A 13,903-nucleotide genomic window follows, 5' to 3' on the forward strand; every position below is an offset into this window, starting at 1 on the left:
AAGATGGCATATAGCTCCATATCTCTGGAATACCCTCTCTACAGAAATATGTTTGGCCTACTCCTTTTTAGCCTTTAGGATGATTTGTGGTGCTGTACCTATTCTATCTGCTACGGCTATTTTAATTTAATCTTGTTTTTTATTTGCTACTATTGTACATGATGTACTGATTTATGTGATGATTTAATATTTTAATGTGTGATTTTATTTATTTGTGTGCTTTTATTATATTGTTTTACTGACTACTGTAAACCGCCTCGGGAGGATAATTTATCCTGAAAGGTGGTTTAAAAATCTAATAAATAAATAAAGGGAAAGGATTCTTTATTGGTAAAATCATACAGTACTAAACAGAAAACAGATGTTGCTCTCTTTGAGAACATTTACAGTCATTATTCCAATATACAACAATAACAATTAAAAAGAAAAATGAAAGGGGGAGGAGCATTGTGAAGGTATAGATGCATAGATACAAGGGCTTTACTGTTCATTGCCATTGATGTACTTCTGCCTCCATTATTTTTAACTTGTGTAGGTTCATTCATTGGGTAATAGAGTGAAATATTCTGCTTTACAGTGGTATCAATAAAGATGTTTTAATACGGTAAGGTCATATATGTTTCATGGAGGTCAATAATCATGGCTGTAATAGGGAAATCTCTCACATTGCCTCGTTGGAGGCTAAGAATGGGCTGCCTGTCACTCAGGAGCTCCTTTGGCTGGTAGTAGCTTAACTGTTGTGAGGTTGCAGAAAATTTGCAGACATTCTCACAGTTGCTTGAAAATACTGCAACTGCAGTATGGGAAGTGGAAGTTCAGTTGAACTGGGAGAAAAATCTTACATGGGGCTGAGGAATAGGAAGTACTGTATTGTAGGGGGTGGTTGAAATAAATGGCAAAATCTTGGTCTGCAGTTTTTCAGTCAGCTAGATTTTCATAATGGCTCATGATAATGAACTGGCTGCACTAAAGGGTGTTTACTTAGTAAATTACATAAGCTGTTGTATAGCTTTAGACACTGATCACTGTTTGTGGCTGAATGTGATTGACGGCCACTGTTCGTATTTAGACACTGATCACTGTTCATTCAACTATTTATGTGCACGTGATGTTCTCTATAGAAAATATCCTTCCTATTTGATTATTTTCAGTGTTCACATGTTGGGGAACTAGAAGACAAAGGCTGTCCCTGGGATGTGCATGTTTTGGCCTTTGTAGCCATAAAAGTGGAATGAAGTATCTGATTCATTCTTGAGCTGCAGAAATGTCTTAGTCGGCAGAAATGAAAATTGTCTCCTTCCCACAGTACTTGTGGGCAATTGAAATAGACTTGCGACAGTACTGTTATGTGCTCGGAGTCAGTCCAAATTATATCCAGGGGTCCCTTACAACTCAGCGGCTCTGATTACAAAGAGATTGAGGATTTCCCCCAATTCTGCAACTCTTGAATTGGTAACCAAGGGGAGGGGCCGAGTGCAGCCTGAGGGAGTAGTGGGAAGTGGGGCTGGGGGAGAAGTGGATCTAAGACAAAGGGAGAGCTGCTTTTGTCTCAGGGGCAGAAGATCCCTAGGCATCTGAGGGGGAGCAGGGATCTATTGGACTGGTGATGTTGTGGGCCCTCATCTCGAGCACAGTGTAAATAAACCTTTTATAAAAGAAACACTACAAGTCCCCAGTGCCCTTCTTCTAGGAAACTGAAGTCTGATCAGGTGCTGAAGCCCTTACAATTTCTCCCCTCTCAGGAGTGGGGTGCAGGAGCATAACATTGTGTTAGAAGTGGGACTAGTGTTTCCTGGAAGAGGAACTCTGAGCCAAGGTATACCTGTGCAAGAATGGAGAGTGAAACAGCAACACACCTGGAGCAGATGAAGCTGATGTTCCAGCAGGCCTCATCCCAGCAGATGGAGGCCTTGGGGCGGCAGCACCTGCAATACCTAGAGGCTTCACAGAAGCAAATGGAGGCCTTGAGGCAGCAGAACCAGCAGCACATAGAGGCCTCAGAGCAGCTTAATGAGACCTTAAGGCCAGTTTCGAAACACAGCTGAAGCAGAGGCTGGAGGCTTCACACCAGGATATCAGAACCTTCTTGGACCATAAGCTACAAGAAGCTAAGGCTGACCTAGAAGCCCAGTTTCAGGGCTCCCAATCTCTGCTGGCAAAGAAAATAGAGGAGGTGGATAGGATAATGACTAACTTGGCTTCTACGATATTTGATTCAGCAGCTGACATTCAAAAGGCTTTGGAATTGGCTGTCAGAGAGGAAAATGAAAAGTTTCACAAAGAGTTACAGGAATTGGAAAGAAGGCTGCAGGAGGTGAAGCAAGAGTGGCAGCCCACCCTGGGAGTGAGTGGCTTGGTGGACCAGGAGCCAGCAACTGTGGGTAAGAACCTCCCTGTCATGGACTCTTCTATCCCATATGCTCCCTGTAAAGGATAGAAGGGAGTAGGTCCCTTCAGCAGGAGTAGTTCAGAATCCCACTCTGTGATGGCAAGATATCCTGGGAAGCCTATCTTTCCCAGTTTGAGATAATTCCCAGGATAAATGGCTGGGGCGATGGGCAGAGAGGATTCCTTTTTTTTAATCAATTTTTTGCTGTGCGTTTCAACAAAACGAACATAACAAAAAAAAATTGACAATATAACAGCATACTCTAAAGTCCTCAGTTTCAAATATTACAACATTTGGGGCCGGGGGGAGGAGGATAAAATAATAGATTACACATAAACTTCAGTAAAAGCAGACCACATATCCAAATATAAGTCCATTTGCAAGTGATGCCTATATACTACTCTTTCAAATGTTGCTAGTGGGGGATTCCTGGCAGCCAACCTAAGTGGACCAGCTCTAATCAACTTGCAGAATTTGCCACCAAATAAAAGGAAGAGTTATCCGGATTTAGTAAACCCCTTAGAACTGTTGTAGGTGAACATATATCTTTTTCTACTGTGAAGGGGAATGTGTAGCACTCTAAATGAGCAGGTAATTTAGATCAGTTAGAAGAGCTCCTATTCGGTTGAAAAACCTAGGACAATTGTCAATGGCAAAAGGTTTGGGGGAAAGTGCTACTTAGGTACTGGCGCTGTAACAAAACTGGCCACAAAAAAGAGGACTGTTGTCTTGCCAAAGGGAGCCAGGATAGAGGTTCACAAGTGCCAAAAGATAGGGAATCTTTGGGAAACAGATCTCCACCAAGCTAAGGGGGCAACGCTTGGGGGAGAAAGGAGAAGACCCACAGTGTCTGCTTAAATCTGGACAACTCAACCATAACAGTAGCAATTTGGTAACTAATTGTGAAATAGATGGTGTAAAATTTGCAGGGATACTGGTTAGAGATTCAAATATCACTGTCCTTTCATCCGACATCCTGGGCCTGCTTAGGAAAAAGGGGCCCGAAATAGGAAATACTAACTGGTCCCAAATGGAGATGGTGAATGGTACATTAGCCCCAGTTAGGAAATGGGGGCATGTGGGCATAAAGGTGGCTCCTGTCTTGTTGCAGCATACGATCTGGGAGGTAGATATTACGGACCAATTCATAATAGGCCTGGTTCTTATGCTCGCTAATTACTTTATCATTGATATTAAAAGGGGGGTCCTAAAGATGCAGTCTTTTGAAGTGCCTCTTAAACACGGGGTCCAAAACCAGCAGGCTCTTGCCAGGTGTGCCTGGTCTGTGAAGAAGGAGTTGTCCTGCCTCCCAGAGCTGAGGCCATCATCGTGGCAGAATGCCTTGGGGACTCCCTCCCAGCAGAGCATCGGGGGATGGTGGAAATGTGCCCAGACATGCAGTGGGTAGAGGGGGTCTTAGCTGCCAAGGCTCTGGTGGATCTGGGACAGTCCAGGATGCCAGTATGGCTGCTGAATGTTTCTGATGAGCCCCAGACAGTTAGGAAAGGCCTAATGGCGGCAAAATGTGAACTTGTCCATCTTTCTTTTTAACCAGGACAATACGGGAGGCCCAAGGACTGGAGGGAGGACACCGAATCCAATTTTAAGAGAAACTACATTCTAAGGGGGAATTACCTGTGTTTCTCTCTGTGCTGTACCAATGCAGCACAGTGAACCTAGATGAGGAGCAAGAGAAGGCCCTAAAGGATTTTCTACTGAAGAACCAGAGCTTATTCTCGAGGTCTGACACAGACATAGGCTGCACTTCATTGGTACAGCACAAGAGCAATACAGGGAGGAGGCAGCCTATTAAGCAAGCATCCCACAGGTTACCAGTTGCAAAGTGAGAAGAGGCTTTACAAACGATCAAGGGCATGCATCAGCACAGAATAACTGAAACGGCTTTCAGTCCTTGGGTCTCCCCTGCTGTCCTGGTTAAAAAGAAAGATGGCAGCACCAGATTTTGTGATGATTACCAGAAGCTGAATGAGGCCACAATAAAGGATTCTTACCCCCTGCCACGAAAAGATGACACCTTAGATGCTGTGGCAGGGTCTGTGTGGTTTTCCATGCTGGATATCAAAAGTGGGTGTTGGCAGGTGGAAATGGATCCAAAAGACAAGGAAAAAACTGCTTTCACAGCATGGCAGGGACTGTGGCAGCTTACAGTCATGGCCTTTGGTTTGTGTAATGCTCCTGCAACCTTTGAGAGGCTAATGGAGAGGTCACTGCATGGCCTACCCTGATCAACCCACTTGTTATACTTCGATGATATCCTAGTACATGCAAAGACATTTGAACAAAGACTGGCACATTTGCAAATGGTCTGTGAGAAACTGAAAGTTTTTTGGGGCTCTGCTCTTACTATTGAAGGTTTATCTGTGGGTTTGCCAATATAGCAAAACCTCTGCATGAGCTGTGCAAGAAGGGAAAGCAATTTCAGTGGTCATTCAATGTGACAGGGCTTTTCAAGGATTGAAAAAGGCACTTGTAAATTCTCCAGTCTTAGTTTACCCATGTTTTGAGACCCCATGCATTTTAGATACTGATGCCAGTGCTTATGGTATGGGTGCTGTGTTGTCATGGGAATGTGATGGGCTATATAGACAGTTGCTTATTTCAGCAAAAGCTTAACTATTGTAGATAGAAACTATTGTACCCTGGAAAAGAACTTGCAGTTGTCAAGTCCATAGAACATTTTCACCATTCTTTGTATGGGAGGAAGTTTTTGGTGAGAACAGACAATTCCTCCCTACACGGTTATTTAGATTCAAAAACCCTGAAGGACAAATAGCAAGGTGGCTACAAAAGCTGCAAGAATATGATTTCACCATCGCACACAGGTCAGGCTTAAAGCATACCGGTGCAGAAGCCTTACCCAGCAGGCCTTGTTTGCAGCACAGTTGCAACAGCTGCCCAAGGCAGGAAGGCAAGGAGATGGCTGCTCCAATGAAGGACAGGGTGGGGACTGGAACAGTTGGGAAGCCCCAGCCTGCTAGTTTGCAAAAGCACAACTATTCCTTGTGTAAAGACGGTGATGTTGCAGGGTTGCACTCTGGAGCAACTGAGGGATTTACAAAGGGAGGACCCAGATGTCAACATTGTTTGTGGCTGGAAAATTAATTCACCAACTGCCCCCCCGGGAAATTATATCTCTACATTGTTGTTGTTGTTCAGTCATTCAGTCGTGTCCGACTCTTCGTGAGCCCATGGACCATAGCATGCCAGGCCTTCCTGTCCTCCGCTGTCTCCCGGAGTGTGCTCAAGTCCATATTCATTGCATCGGTGATGCTATCTAGCCATCTCATCCTCTGCCGTCCCCTTCTTCTTTTGCCTTCAATCTTTCCCAGCATCAGGGTCTTTTCCAGTGACTTTTCTCTTCGCATATATCTCTACATACATTACCCTAAAGACTTTCTGGTCTCAGTGGGAGAATTTAGAGCTTAGGGATGATGTACTGTACAGACAATGGACAGAGCCCAGTGGAGCTGGGTACAGGTGGCAGCTGACTGTGCCACGGAAGCTCAGGTGGGAAGTGATGATGTTGTGCCATGATGCTAAAATGGCTGGACATGTTGGCACTACAAAGACCCTTCCCTGAGTAAGAGAAAACTTCTGTTGGGTTAAGTACAGGCAGGATGTAGATAATTGGTGCAGAAAGCGTGGTGCTTCTGTAGCAAAAAGGGGGCCCTCAGGACAGGGAGGAAGCCAATGCTTCAGTATCCTGTGGTTGCACCGATGGAACATGTGGCAGTTGATGTCCTTGGCCTCCTACCAGAAAAAGAGACAGGCAACCACTAGTTGCCATGGATTATTTCACACGGTTGTCAGAGACCTATGCCATAAAGAACCAGAAAACTGTGATAGTGGCAAGGGCCTTGGTAGACCACAAAATTTGGGATGCCAGTGGAATTACACACTGGTAAATGGAGAAACTTTGAGATGAGGGTGTTCCAAAAAATTAGTGAAATTCTTGGAATCCACAAAACATGGACTACCCCTGCCCATCCCCAGTCTGATGGCATGGTGGAGAAGTTCAGCCGCACCCTAGTCCACTTGGCAACTTTTGTGCAGCAGCATCAAAGGGACTGGGATGAGCAAATCCTGATGACATATAGAACTGCAGTTAATGAAAGCACTAAGTGTAACCCAGCCCACCTCATGTTTGGGCATAAACTGAGGACCCTACCAATCTCCTTTATGGCACTTTTGATGGTGAACTGAGTAATACAGACCTTTTGGACTTTGTGGAAGAATTACAATGTAAACTAGAAAGGGTGCATCAATGTGCAACAGAAAACTTAAGAATTGCATCAGATAAGATAAAGCGGTTGTATGATGTGAGATCATATGGGGAGACCTTTGCGAGAGGTGGCCTGGTGTGGCTTTACAACCCTAAGTGGAAAAAGGGCAGGAGCCCTAAACTGGATAGGCCTTGGGAAGGGCCTTATGTTGTACTCAGGAAAATAAATGAAGTGGTGTACTGGATACACTTAGGACCCAGACACAAGCCTAAAATTATGCATAAGGACCACCTAAGAAGGTGTCAAGGGGAGAAGATATATGACTGGCTCTACAAACTCTCAGTGGGGCAAGGCCTGAAGCCTGACTCTGGGAGCAGAGGTACTTGCTTTGCCTAAACCAGTTGGCCCCATAACGATGGCCACTGAAAACAGGGATGATACAATTGCACAATGCATAAGGAGACCTCAGAGAAACAGGAGAACACCTCAAAGACTAGATCTCTCAGTTTGTTTATGGACTGAACTCTGTCTTTGTTCTGTGCATTGGTATTGTTACTGAGAATTTTAACTGATTTTTGTTCGAAGTATCCTATTTAGATTTTTGCCAGAAGGTTATTCCATGTTTTGCTTAACTTTGTGCATTTGTGTGTTATGGGAAAACCTGTTATTATGGTCTGCCTGTTTGTTTTTAGTGACCTGGGGTCCAGGCCTCTTCAGAAGGGGGAATAGTGTTATATACTTGGGGGTCAGTCTAAATTACCTCCAGGTATCCCTTACAGCCCAGTGCCTCTGATTACAAAGAGACTGAGGATGTCCTCCAACTCTAACCTTTGAATTGGTGACCAAGGGGAAGGGCTGAGTGAGGCCTGAGGGAGTAGCGGGAAGTGAGGCTGGGGGAGGAGGGATCTATTGCACTGGTGATGTTGCTGGGCCTTGAGTACAGTGTAAATAAACCTTTTATAAAGAAATGCCACAAATCTTCAGTGCCCTCCTTCTAAGAAACCGAAGTCTGATTAAGTGCTGAGGCCCCTGAAACTTCTCCCCTCTCAGGAGTGGGCTGCAGGAGTGTAACAGTACATTGAGCTGTCAAGCTAAAGGGCCGCACCTCAGTGGTAGAGCACCTGCTTTACATGCAAAGGGTTTCCAGTTCAGTCACTGGCATCTCCACATAGAGTTGGGAAAGACCTCTGTCTGAAACCCTGGCTAACAGTCAGTGCTGAAGACAATACTGAACTAGGTGGACCTGCAGTCTGACTTGGTATATGATACCATCCTATGTTCCTAGAATATGAATAACCCATGATGTTGTGACACTGATTATTGAGAGATCCTGTTTCTTCCCTCTGTTTGGTTTTCAGAGTCTTCCACAACAAGCAGCAGCGAGTCTGACAGTGAGAGCAATGAGAGGCGGCCTGTGCTTGGTTCCTTCAGCAATAAGTTCAGTGCAGACTCCCTTGTGGAGGGCACGTCCTCCCGCTACTCCATGTACAACAGTGTGTCCCAGAAACTCATGGTAGGTCAGAGCACCCTCTTGAACATCCTACATATACCAAATTGGGAAAACAAGAGTGCTGTCAGGCATGTCTGTTTGGCAAGATTTCCCTTGCCATGTCTGTTGGAACTTCTCTAAATCAAGATGTGCTCAGAGAGATCTTTCAGTCAGGCAAGCTGAAAGCCTGAATGCACAACCATCCTGCAAATGGGAGGATTTGGCTTTGTTATTATTTATTTATTTACAAGATTTATATATCGCTCCACATCAAAAGATTTCGGAGCAGTGAACAACAAAGATAAAAGAGTAAAACACTATGTTAAAACAATTAAAACATTTTAAAAGAAACAAATTCCTTTAGTTGTGGAGTTGTAGCTTTTATTTTTAACAGCCTATTTCAAGCTGCAGCAGCTGTGAGGAAAAAAAGCTTTTAAAAAGCATATCTGAAGATGATTCAGAAACAAGGAGTGGTTATTTATTTTGGGTAGGACTTTCAATGGCTAATAGATAGAAAGTATTTACTGAGCACACCACCTGGTACTTCCCTGCCCCATCATACATGTTGTCCATCAGTATCTTCTTACCTCTTTCCACACACTTGTGAGCAGCACGGATTAGGCACATACTGGGTTTACCAATATGCTAAACTTCAGTATTTTAGGGAGTGATTCATTTCCCCTCCCAGCTTTAATGCTAGCATTGCAAAGTGGTTTGGGGCAAAACAAATCTGAATTATATACCTCTAATGTGTGAATGTTATCTTTCCTTAGAAACAGTGCAGTTATGTTCTCAGACTACATCCAAGTCCTTTATAATGCTTGCGTGTGTATGTGTGTGAGCGCGCGCGCACACACGCATACACACATACACACACACACACTGTAGCCCTGTTGTTCTTATTTGCTCCAGGCTATCAGAATTTCAGATGGTTCCTAGCTCAATGAATCTTTGAAATAGATTTAAGTATAAATGGAATTCCTTGTTTCGGGCACTGGAGTTGTGTTGCTGTTTGGCATCATGTGTTTTCTCTCTCTCAAAAAAGATATAAATAAATAAATAAATAAAATGACCTTTTTGAAATATGGAATATTTCCTCCTAGGCAAGTGTTGAAAACTTCAGTAAAGTGTCATGCAGGTTTTGTTTTGTCAGACTCTCAGATCTGACCTTCCAAATATTATAAAAAGTAATCTTGCCCTCATAATAACATGTACCAAGCTTCCTGTATTTTAACAAACTTTTTTTTAAAGCTGCATTGGGCAGGTTGCAGAAATTTAACGTGGGTCAGCAGAGAGGGTGATGCCCTTTGAGGGTATGGTGTAATACCTGTGCCTCACAGGTAACTGGAGCCTTCTGTCCTCCAGTCTAGGGCTGGCATCATTTTTCTTGGTAGCCTTTGACAGTTGCATAGCAGGCAGAAACAGGTAGAGTATGATAGGAAATCGCTTGTGGAATTTCAGCATGTCACACAGATATTAAAAGCATTGGAACCTCTCAGGAAAAAAGGTAGTAACAGTGGCTCTCAGATTACACAGGCAATGCGTTTGGGGAAAGTTTCAGAGTTCCAATTATCCATGCAGTAAATTTTTGTGAATAAAGTGTGTGGGCTTCATAAAAATAACTAGGCCCTTGTCAGTATTGCCCTTTTGAAGCATTGTTTGCAGGTGCTTGCTTAACTCTCATATGTCAGTTGAACAGCTATTTGAATCCGTCACATAATCCAGTAATTACTTTCATGATGGAGCGCTTGCTTTACACAAGTTGAACTAAAGGCACAGCTCTCAGGGTAGTATCTGGCGCTGCACTACCGCTGACATCAGTGATATTGGGCTAGGGTAAACTATCTCTACTCACTGGAAAAGACCCTGATGCTGGGAAAGACTGAAGGCAAAAGGAGAAGGGGAGGGCAGAGGATGAGATGGCTAGATAGCATCACTGATGCAATGAATATGAACTTGAGCACGCTCCGGGAGAGAGCGCAGGACAGGAAGGCCTGGCGTGCGATGGTCCATGGGCTCACGAAGAGTCAGACACAACTTAACGACTGAACAACAACAAAACTATATCTAGCGCAATGCCAGTAGTGCTTCTTGGTGCAACAAATTTTCTGGGGAAACCCATCACACCAGCAAGCACTATTGGCATTGCGCTAGAGATAGTTTACCCTAGCTCAACATCACTGATGTTAGTGGTACCATGGAATTGGATACTGTCCTCATTGGTAAAGTGGGCTTTCAGAAAGAGGTGTGGACAGTTGCTAGGAGAGTTGTGAGCCCCTCAAGGTCATTTGTGTCTGTGCACGTTAATATTGATTAGCTGAAGAGTCAGTGTGTCAGCCTCTGATAATTATGTTACAAGAAACTGAATGAGTTTTATATTTCCACTTTTTTTGATTGACTAGTTGCTGTTCAGTTGTTCAGTTGTGTCCGACTCTTTGTGACCCCATGGACCATAGCACACCAGGCCTTCCTGTCCTGCGCTCTCTCCCGGAGCGTGCTCATGATTAACTAGTACAAGGAGCCAAATAGAACAACTCTGTAATTATTTTAGTAGCTTTTTGCTTCCTTGAGAAATGTCAGAATTCTGGCTGAATATCCGTAGACCATCCCTTTTAAAAAATTAAGTAAATGCTGCCAAGGAAAGTAATTGATTTCCTTTATTAAAAATGTATTAGCCACCCTTTGTTTGTTTGTTTATTTCTGTGCTGTGCAATAGCTGAAGCTCTCTGGGCGGTTCACAAAAATTAAAACCACAAAGCACAGCATAAAACAATGTAAAATATGAAAGCTTAAAACCACGATATGAAAATTCTGCCCAAGTTAACATACTGTAGATGAATCATAAATAACAATAAAACAGTACCAAATAAAATAGCAGTGTCAAAAGAGCAGAACATTCATAAAGAATAGTAGAGCTAAGTGTTAGAAAATGTCAACCTACATGCTAAAATGGTGGCTTAAAGAGAAATATTTTCACTTGGTTCCTTAAAAATTGCAAGGAATAATTCAGGTGGGACCTCTCTAGAAAGAAGTGTTACAATACAGAAGTCCTGTCTCACCACTAATGTAACATGGCAGAAAGTTGGGATGAAAAGCTAGAACTTCCCTTTAGACTTTTGCTGTCTTTGATTTGTCTTAATTATGCTTTGAATAAAGCAAGAGTTTATACATGTGAAAGGAATTTAAAATTATTTTTCAGTAAAACTATATAACAAATTAGATGTGTTGGACTGAAGAATATCTTTGCTTTGCTCAGTGGTTTTCAAACTCCTTATCTTCAGGGAACTCTCTTTGCTGCCACTTGTCTGTTGATGAGCCCTTGCATTTCTGCCATAGCACCTCTTTGTGTTTCAGAGGATTCCAGGGCATATTCTAGAGTGTACACACAGATGGGCCAGGCCTGTTGTTGGGCCTACTGTCGCCCTACAAGAATTGAGAGTGTACCATAGAACATGGGTGGGTAGACTTCCAGTTTGCAGGATCTACTTTGTTTTTTACTAGAACATTGAGATCCACCAAATGGAACAAAAGACATAACACTTAGAATTTAAAAAAATCTTAGCCCAGGGATTTATTTTGAATAGAGTACCGAAACTGAACAGAGCTCACAGTTCACTCATCGTTACCCCAAGCTTTCATTTTAGCAATATAATGTAGGGCTGCTAAATTATATAATTTGTTCCTGCTGTTGTTAAATAATTCGATGTCAGAAATCTTTGCCCATCTACTGCAAATCATCCCGTGGTCTACCAATAAATCTAGATGTTCTGCCCACCCTTGACTTAAACATTGTTAACATTTCTTCAGTAAGTCTGATACCTCTCACCCTGTCATGTAGCACTGAGCTCTACAACTTTGCACTGAGTGGAAAATAGTGTGTTTTGTTTGGCGTTAACTTGTCATGTTTTAAACCCACCACAAATTCTGTTCCTTGCATCATGACATCCAAGAACACATTTCGGTCTTTGTCACGTTGCTTCTGAATGTTGTTAATGCAATATACAAGAACACAGAAGTAGGCTATTTTAAAAACCAAATTTCTGCTGATTGCAGGGGGTGGGGGATAGCTTTATTTGACATGTGATGTCTAAAGCTTAAAAAGGCCCATTCCAGAATATACCTGAAACTCCTCTGCAGCTTCATGTTGCAAAGGATAATCAGTAGTGGTATCCAAGCTGTCTTATAGGAAAGTTTGTCTTCCATTATGGATCTGTTAAATGAGATAATCCTGATAAACATCCCAGGGTTTCCTGGAACACAGTTTGAAAATCCCTGCTTTAACTGGACGATTATGGCAGATGGAATTTAATCTGTTTTCACTGTCTTGCACTTGAACTGATGTGGGTTTCTAGCGTGTGTGTGCCTGTGTGTGTGTTTGTGTGTGTGTAAGAGAGAGAAAGAGAAAATGAAAGTGTGAGAGAGATTATGACCATGACTATAAATCTCTCTTGTTATAGAGCTTTCTGTGCCAACAGCCCAAAGTGCTTACACATTAAGACACTGGGCAAATGTAATGTGAAATGGTGGCTGAGTTCTCCACAGGTTGCTCATTTGTAGCAAGACCATTTTTTGAAGTTGTTGTTTGTACATAGGTAATTCTGTAGATCTATGCAATCCTCCTAATTAAGTTGAACGAGCTTGAAGGGAGAGTCCAGAAAGTCTCCTACAAGATTCATTAAGCATACTCAATACATTTTAATAACAGCAGTCCAATGCATCCTAATTTATTCTGTTGGTCATCAGCCTAAGCACAGGCAGAAGTGTATAAACTTGCTGCTAGATGTTATCAGTGAACTTCTTTTGCATTGGCTTACAGGCCAAGATGGGGTTTCGAGAAGGTGAAGGTCTTGGAAAATATGGCCAGGGAAGGCAAGAGATCGTTGAAGCCTCACAACAGAAAGGAAGACGAGGGTTGGGACTCACTCTGAAAGGATTTGATGGAGAGGTGAACATCAACTGGCAGGATGAGCCAGAGGTAATTATATACATATTTTATATCTTCTACTCATCCCTGTTCTCAAAGTTTCCTATTGTGGACTGGTGTGGTGTATTTTGCCTTCTGCTACTGGTGAGGTTTGTGACAAAGTAACCCTCAGTTTGAGGGTTTGTAGCCTGAAAACCAGTTCCCAACCTTTGACAATCTACTTCAGCTTGCTTATTCTTGCGATGCAGGTCACAGTAAACATTTCGTTGCCTGTGTGTTGTGTTAAGAAAGCACTAATATTCTCTCAAGTCATATTTGAATTCTCAACATAAAGACTGTTGAGGTTGGACTTGTGGTCTGTGCCCAAGCATTAGAGAGTTAGATTTTTCTGTAACATGTGGCCTCTTTTGAAACCTCCTTTCTTGTGTTTACAGGCTAGTGCTTATGAGCAAGTGGACTGGTTCCCAGAATGTACCACTGAAATTCCAGATGCTGAGGAAATGAAGGACTGGATCACCATAGGGAAGGTATCTAGATTGCAAAACGAGGGGAAGAAAATTAAGGGCTGAACCAGTTAATAATTCAGAGTCTGGTTAAATCTTGAAATGCTATTGTGTAAAGAAAGGCATTAGAGTGGTGCCTTTCTTCAAGTAGAACTACAAAATAATTATATTAAAATAAGGTCAAAATGAAGTATTGAGTAAACATTAAATGTGATTAAAATGATAGAAGCATATTAAAATAAAATTTTACATGAAATAAACTTAAATATAATTAGATAGTCTTGATTATTTTAATATTTTGATTAAAAATACTGATGAATTCCAAACATTGCATTTTAGTACATGGGCTGCAAT

At 42.5% G+C, this 13,903-nt stretch overlaps 1 protein-coding gene across 14 annotated transcripts in view; it reads left to right on the forward strand.

The window, feature by feature from the left end:
- CMTR1 (cap methyltransferase 1) overlaps window positions 1-13,903 on the forward strand; it is a 68,884-nt gene that overhangs the window by 20,833 nt on the left and 34,148 nt on the right. For 9 of the 14 annotated variants that reach the window (XR_014786873.1, XR_014786872.1, XR_014786874.1 and 6 more), the window contains exons 3-6: window positions 2,220-2,381; window positions 7,992-8,146; window positions 12,939-13,097; window positions 13,481-13,573. Coding sequence is in view for 10 of the 14 variants with exons in the window: in XM_084828502.1 (XP_084684628.1) it covers window positions 2,220-2,381; window positions 7,992-8,146; window positions 12,939-13,097; window positions 13,481-13,573 (569 nt within the window). In the remaining 4 variants the exon portion in view is untranslated. The remainder of the gene's footprint in view (window positions 1-2,219; window positions 2,382-7,991; window positions 8,147-12,938; window positions 13,098-13,480; window positions 13,574-13,903) is intronic. The other 5 variants (XM_084828511.1, XM_084828510.1, XM_084828512.1 and 2 more) reach the window with 2 other exon arrangements.

Source organism: Heloderma suspectum, chromosome 1, assembly GCF_057233095.1.
Source record: "Heloderma suspectum isolate Gila_16-S chromosome 1, 16-S_ref, whole genome shotgun sequence".
Lineage (NCBI taxonomy): Eukaryota > Metazoa > Chordata > Lepidosauria > Squamata > Helodermatidae > Heloderma > Heloderma suspectum.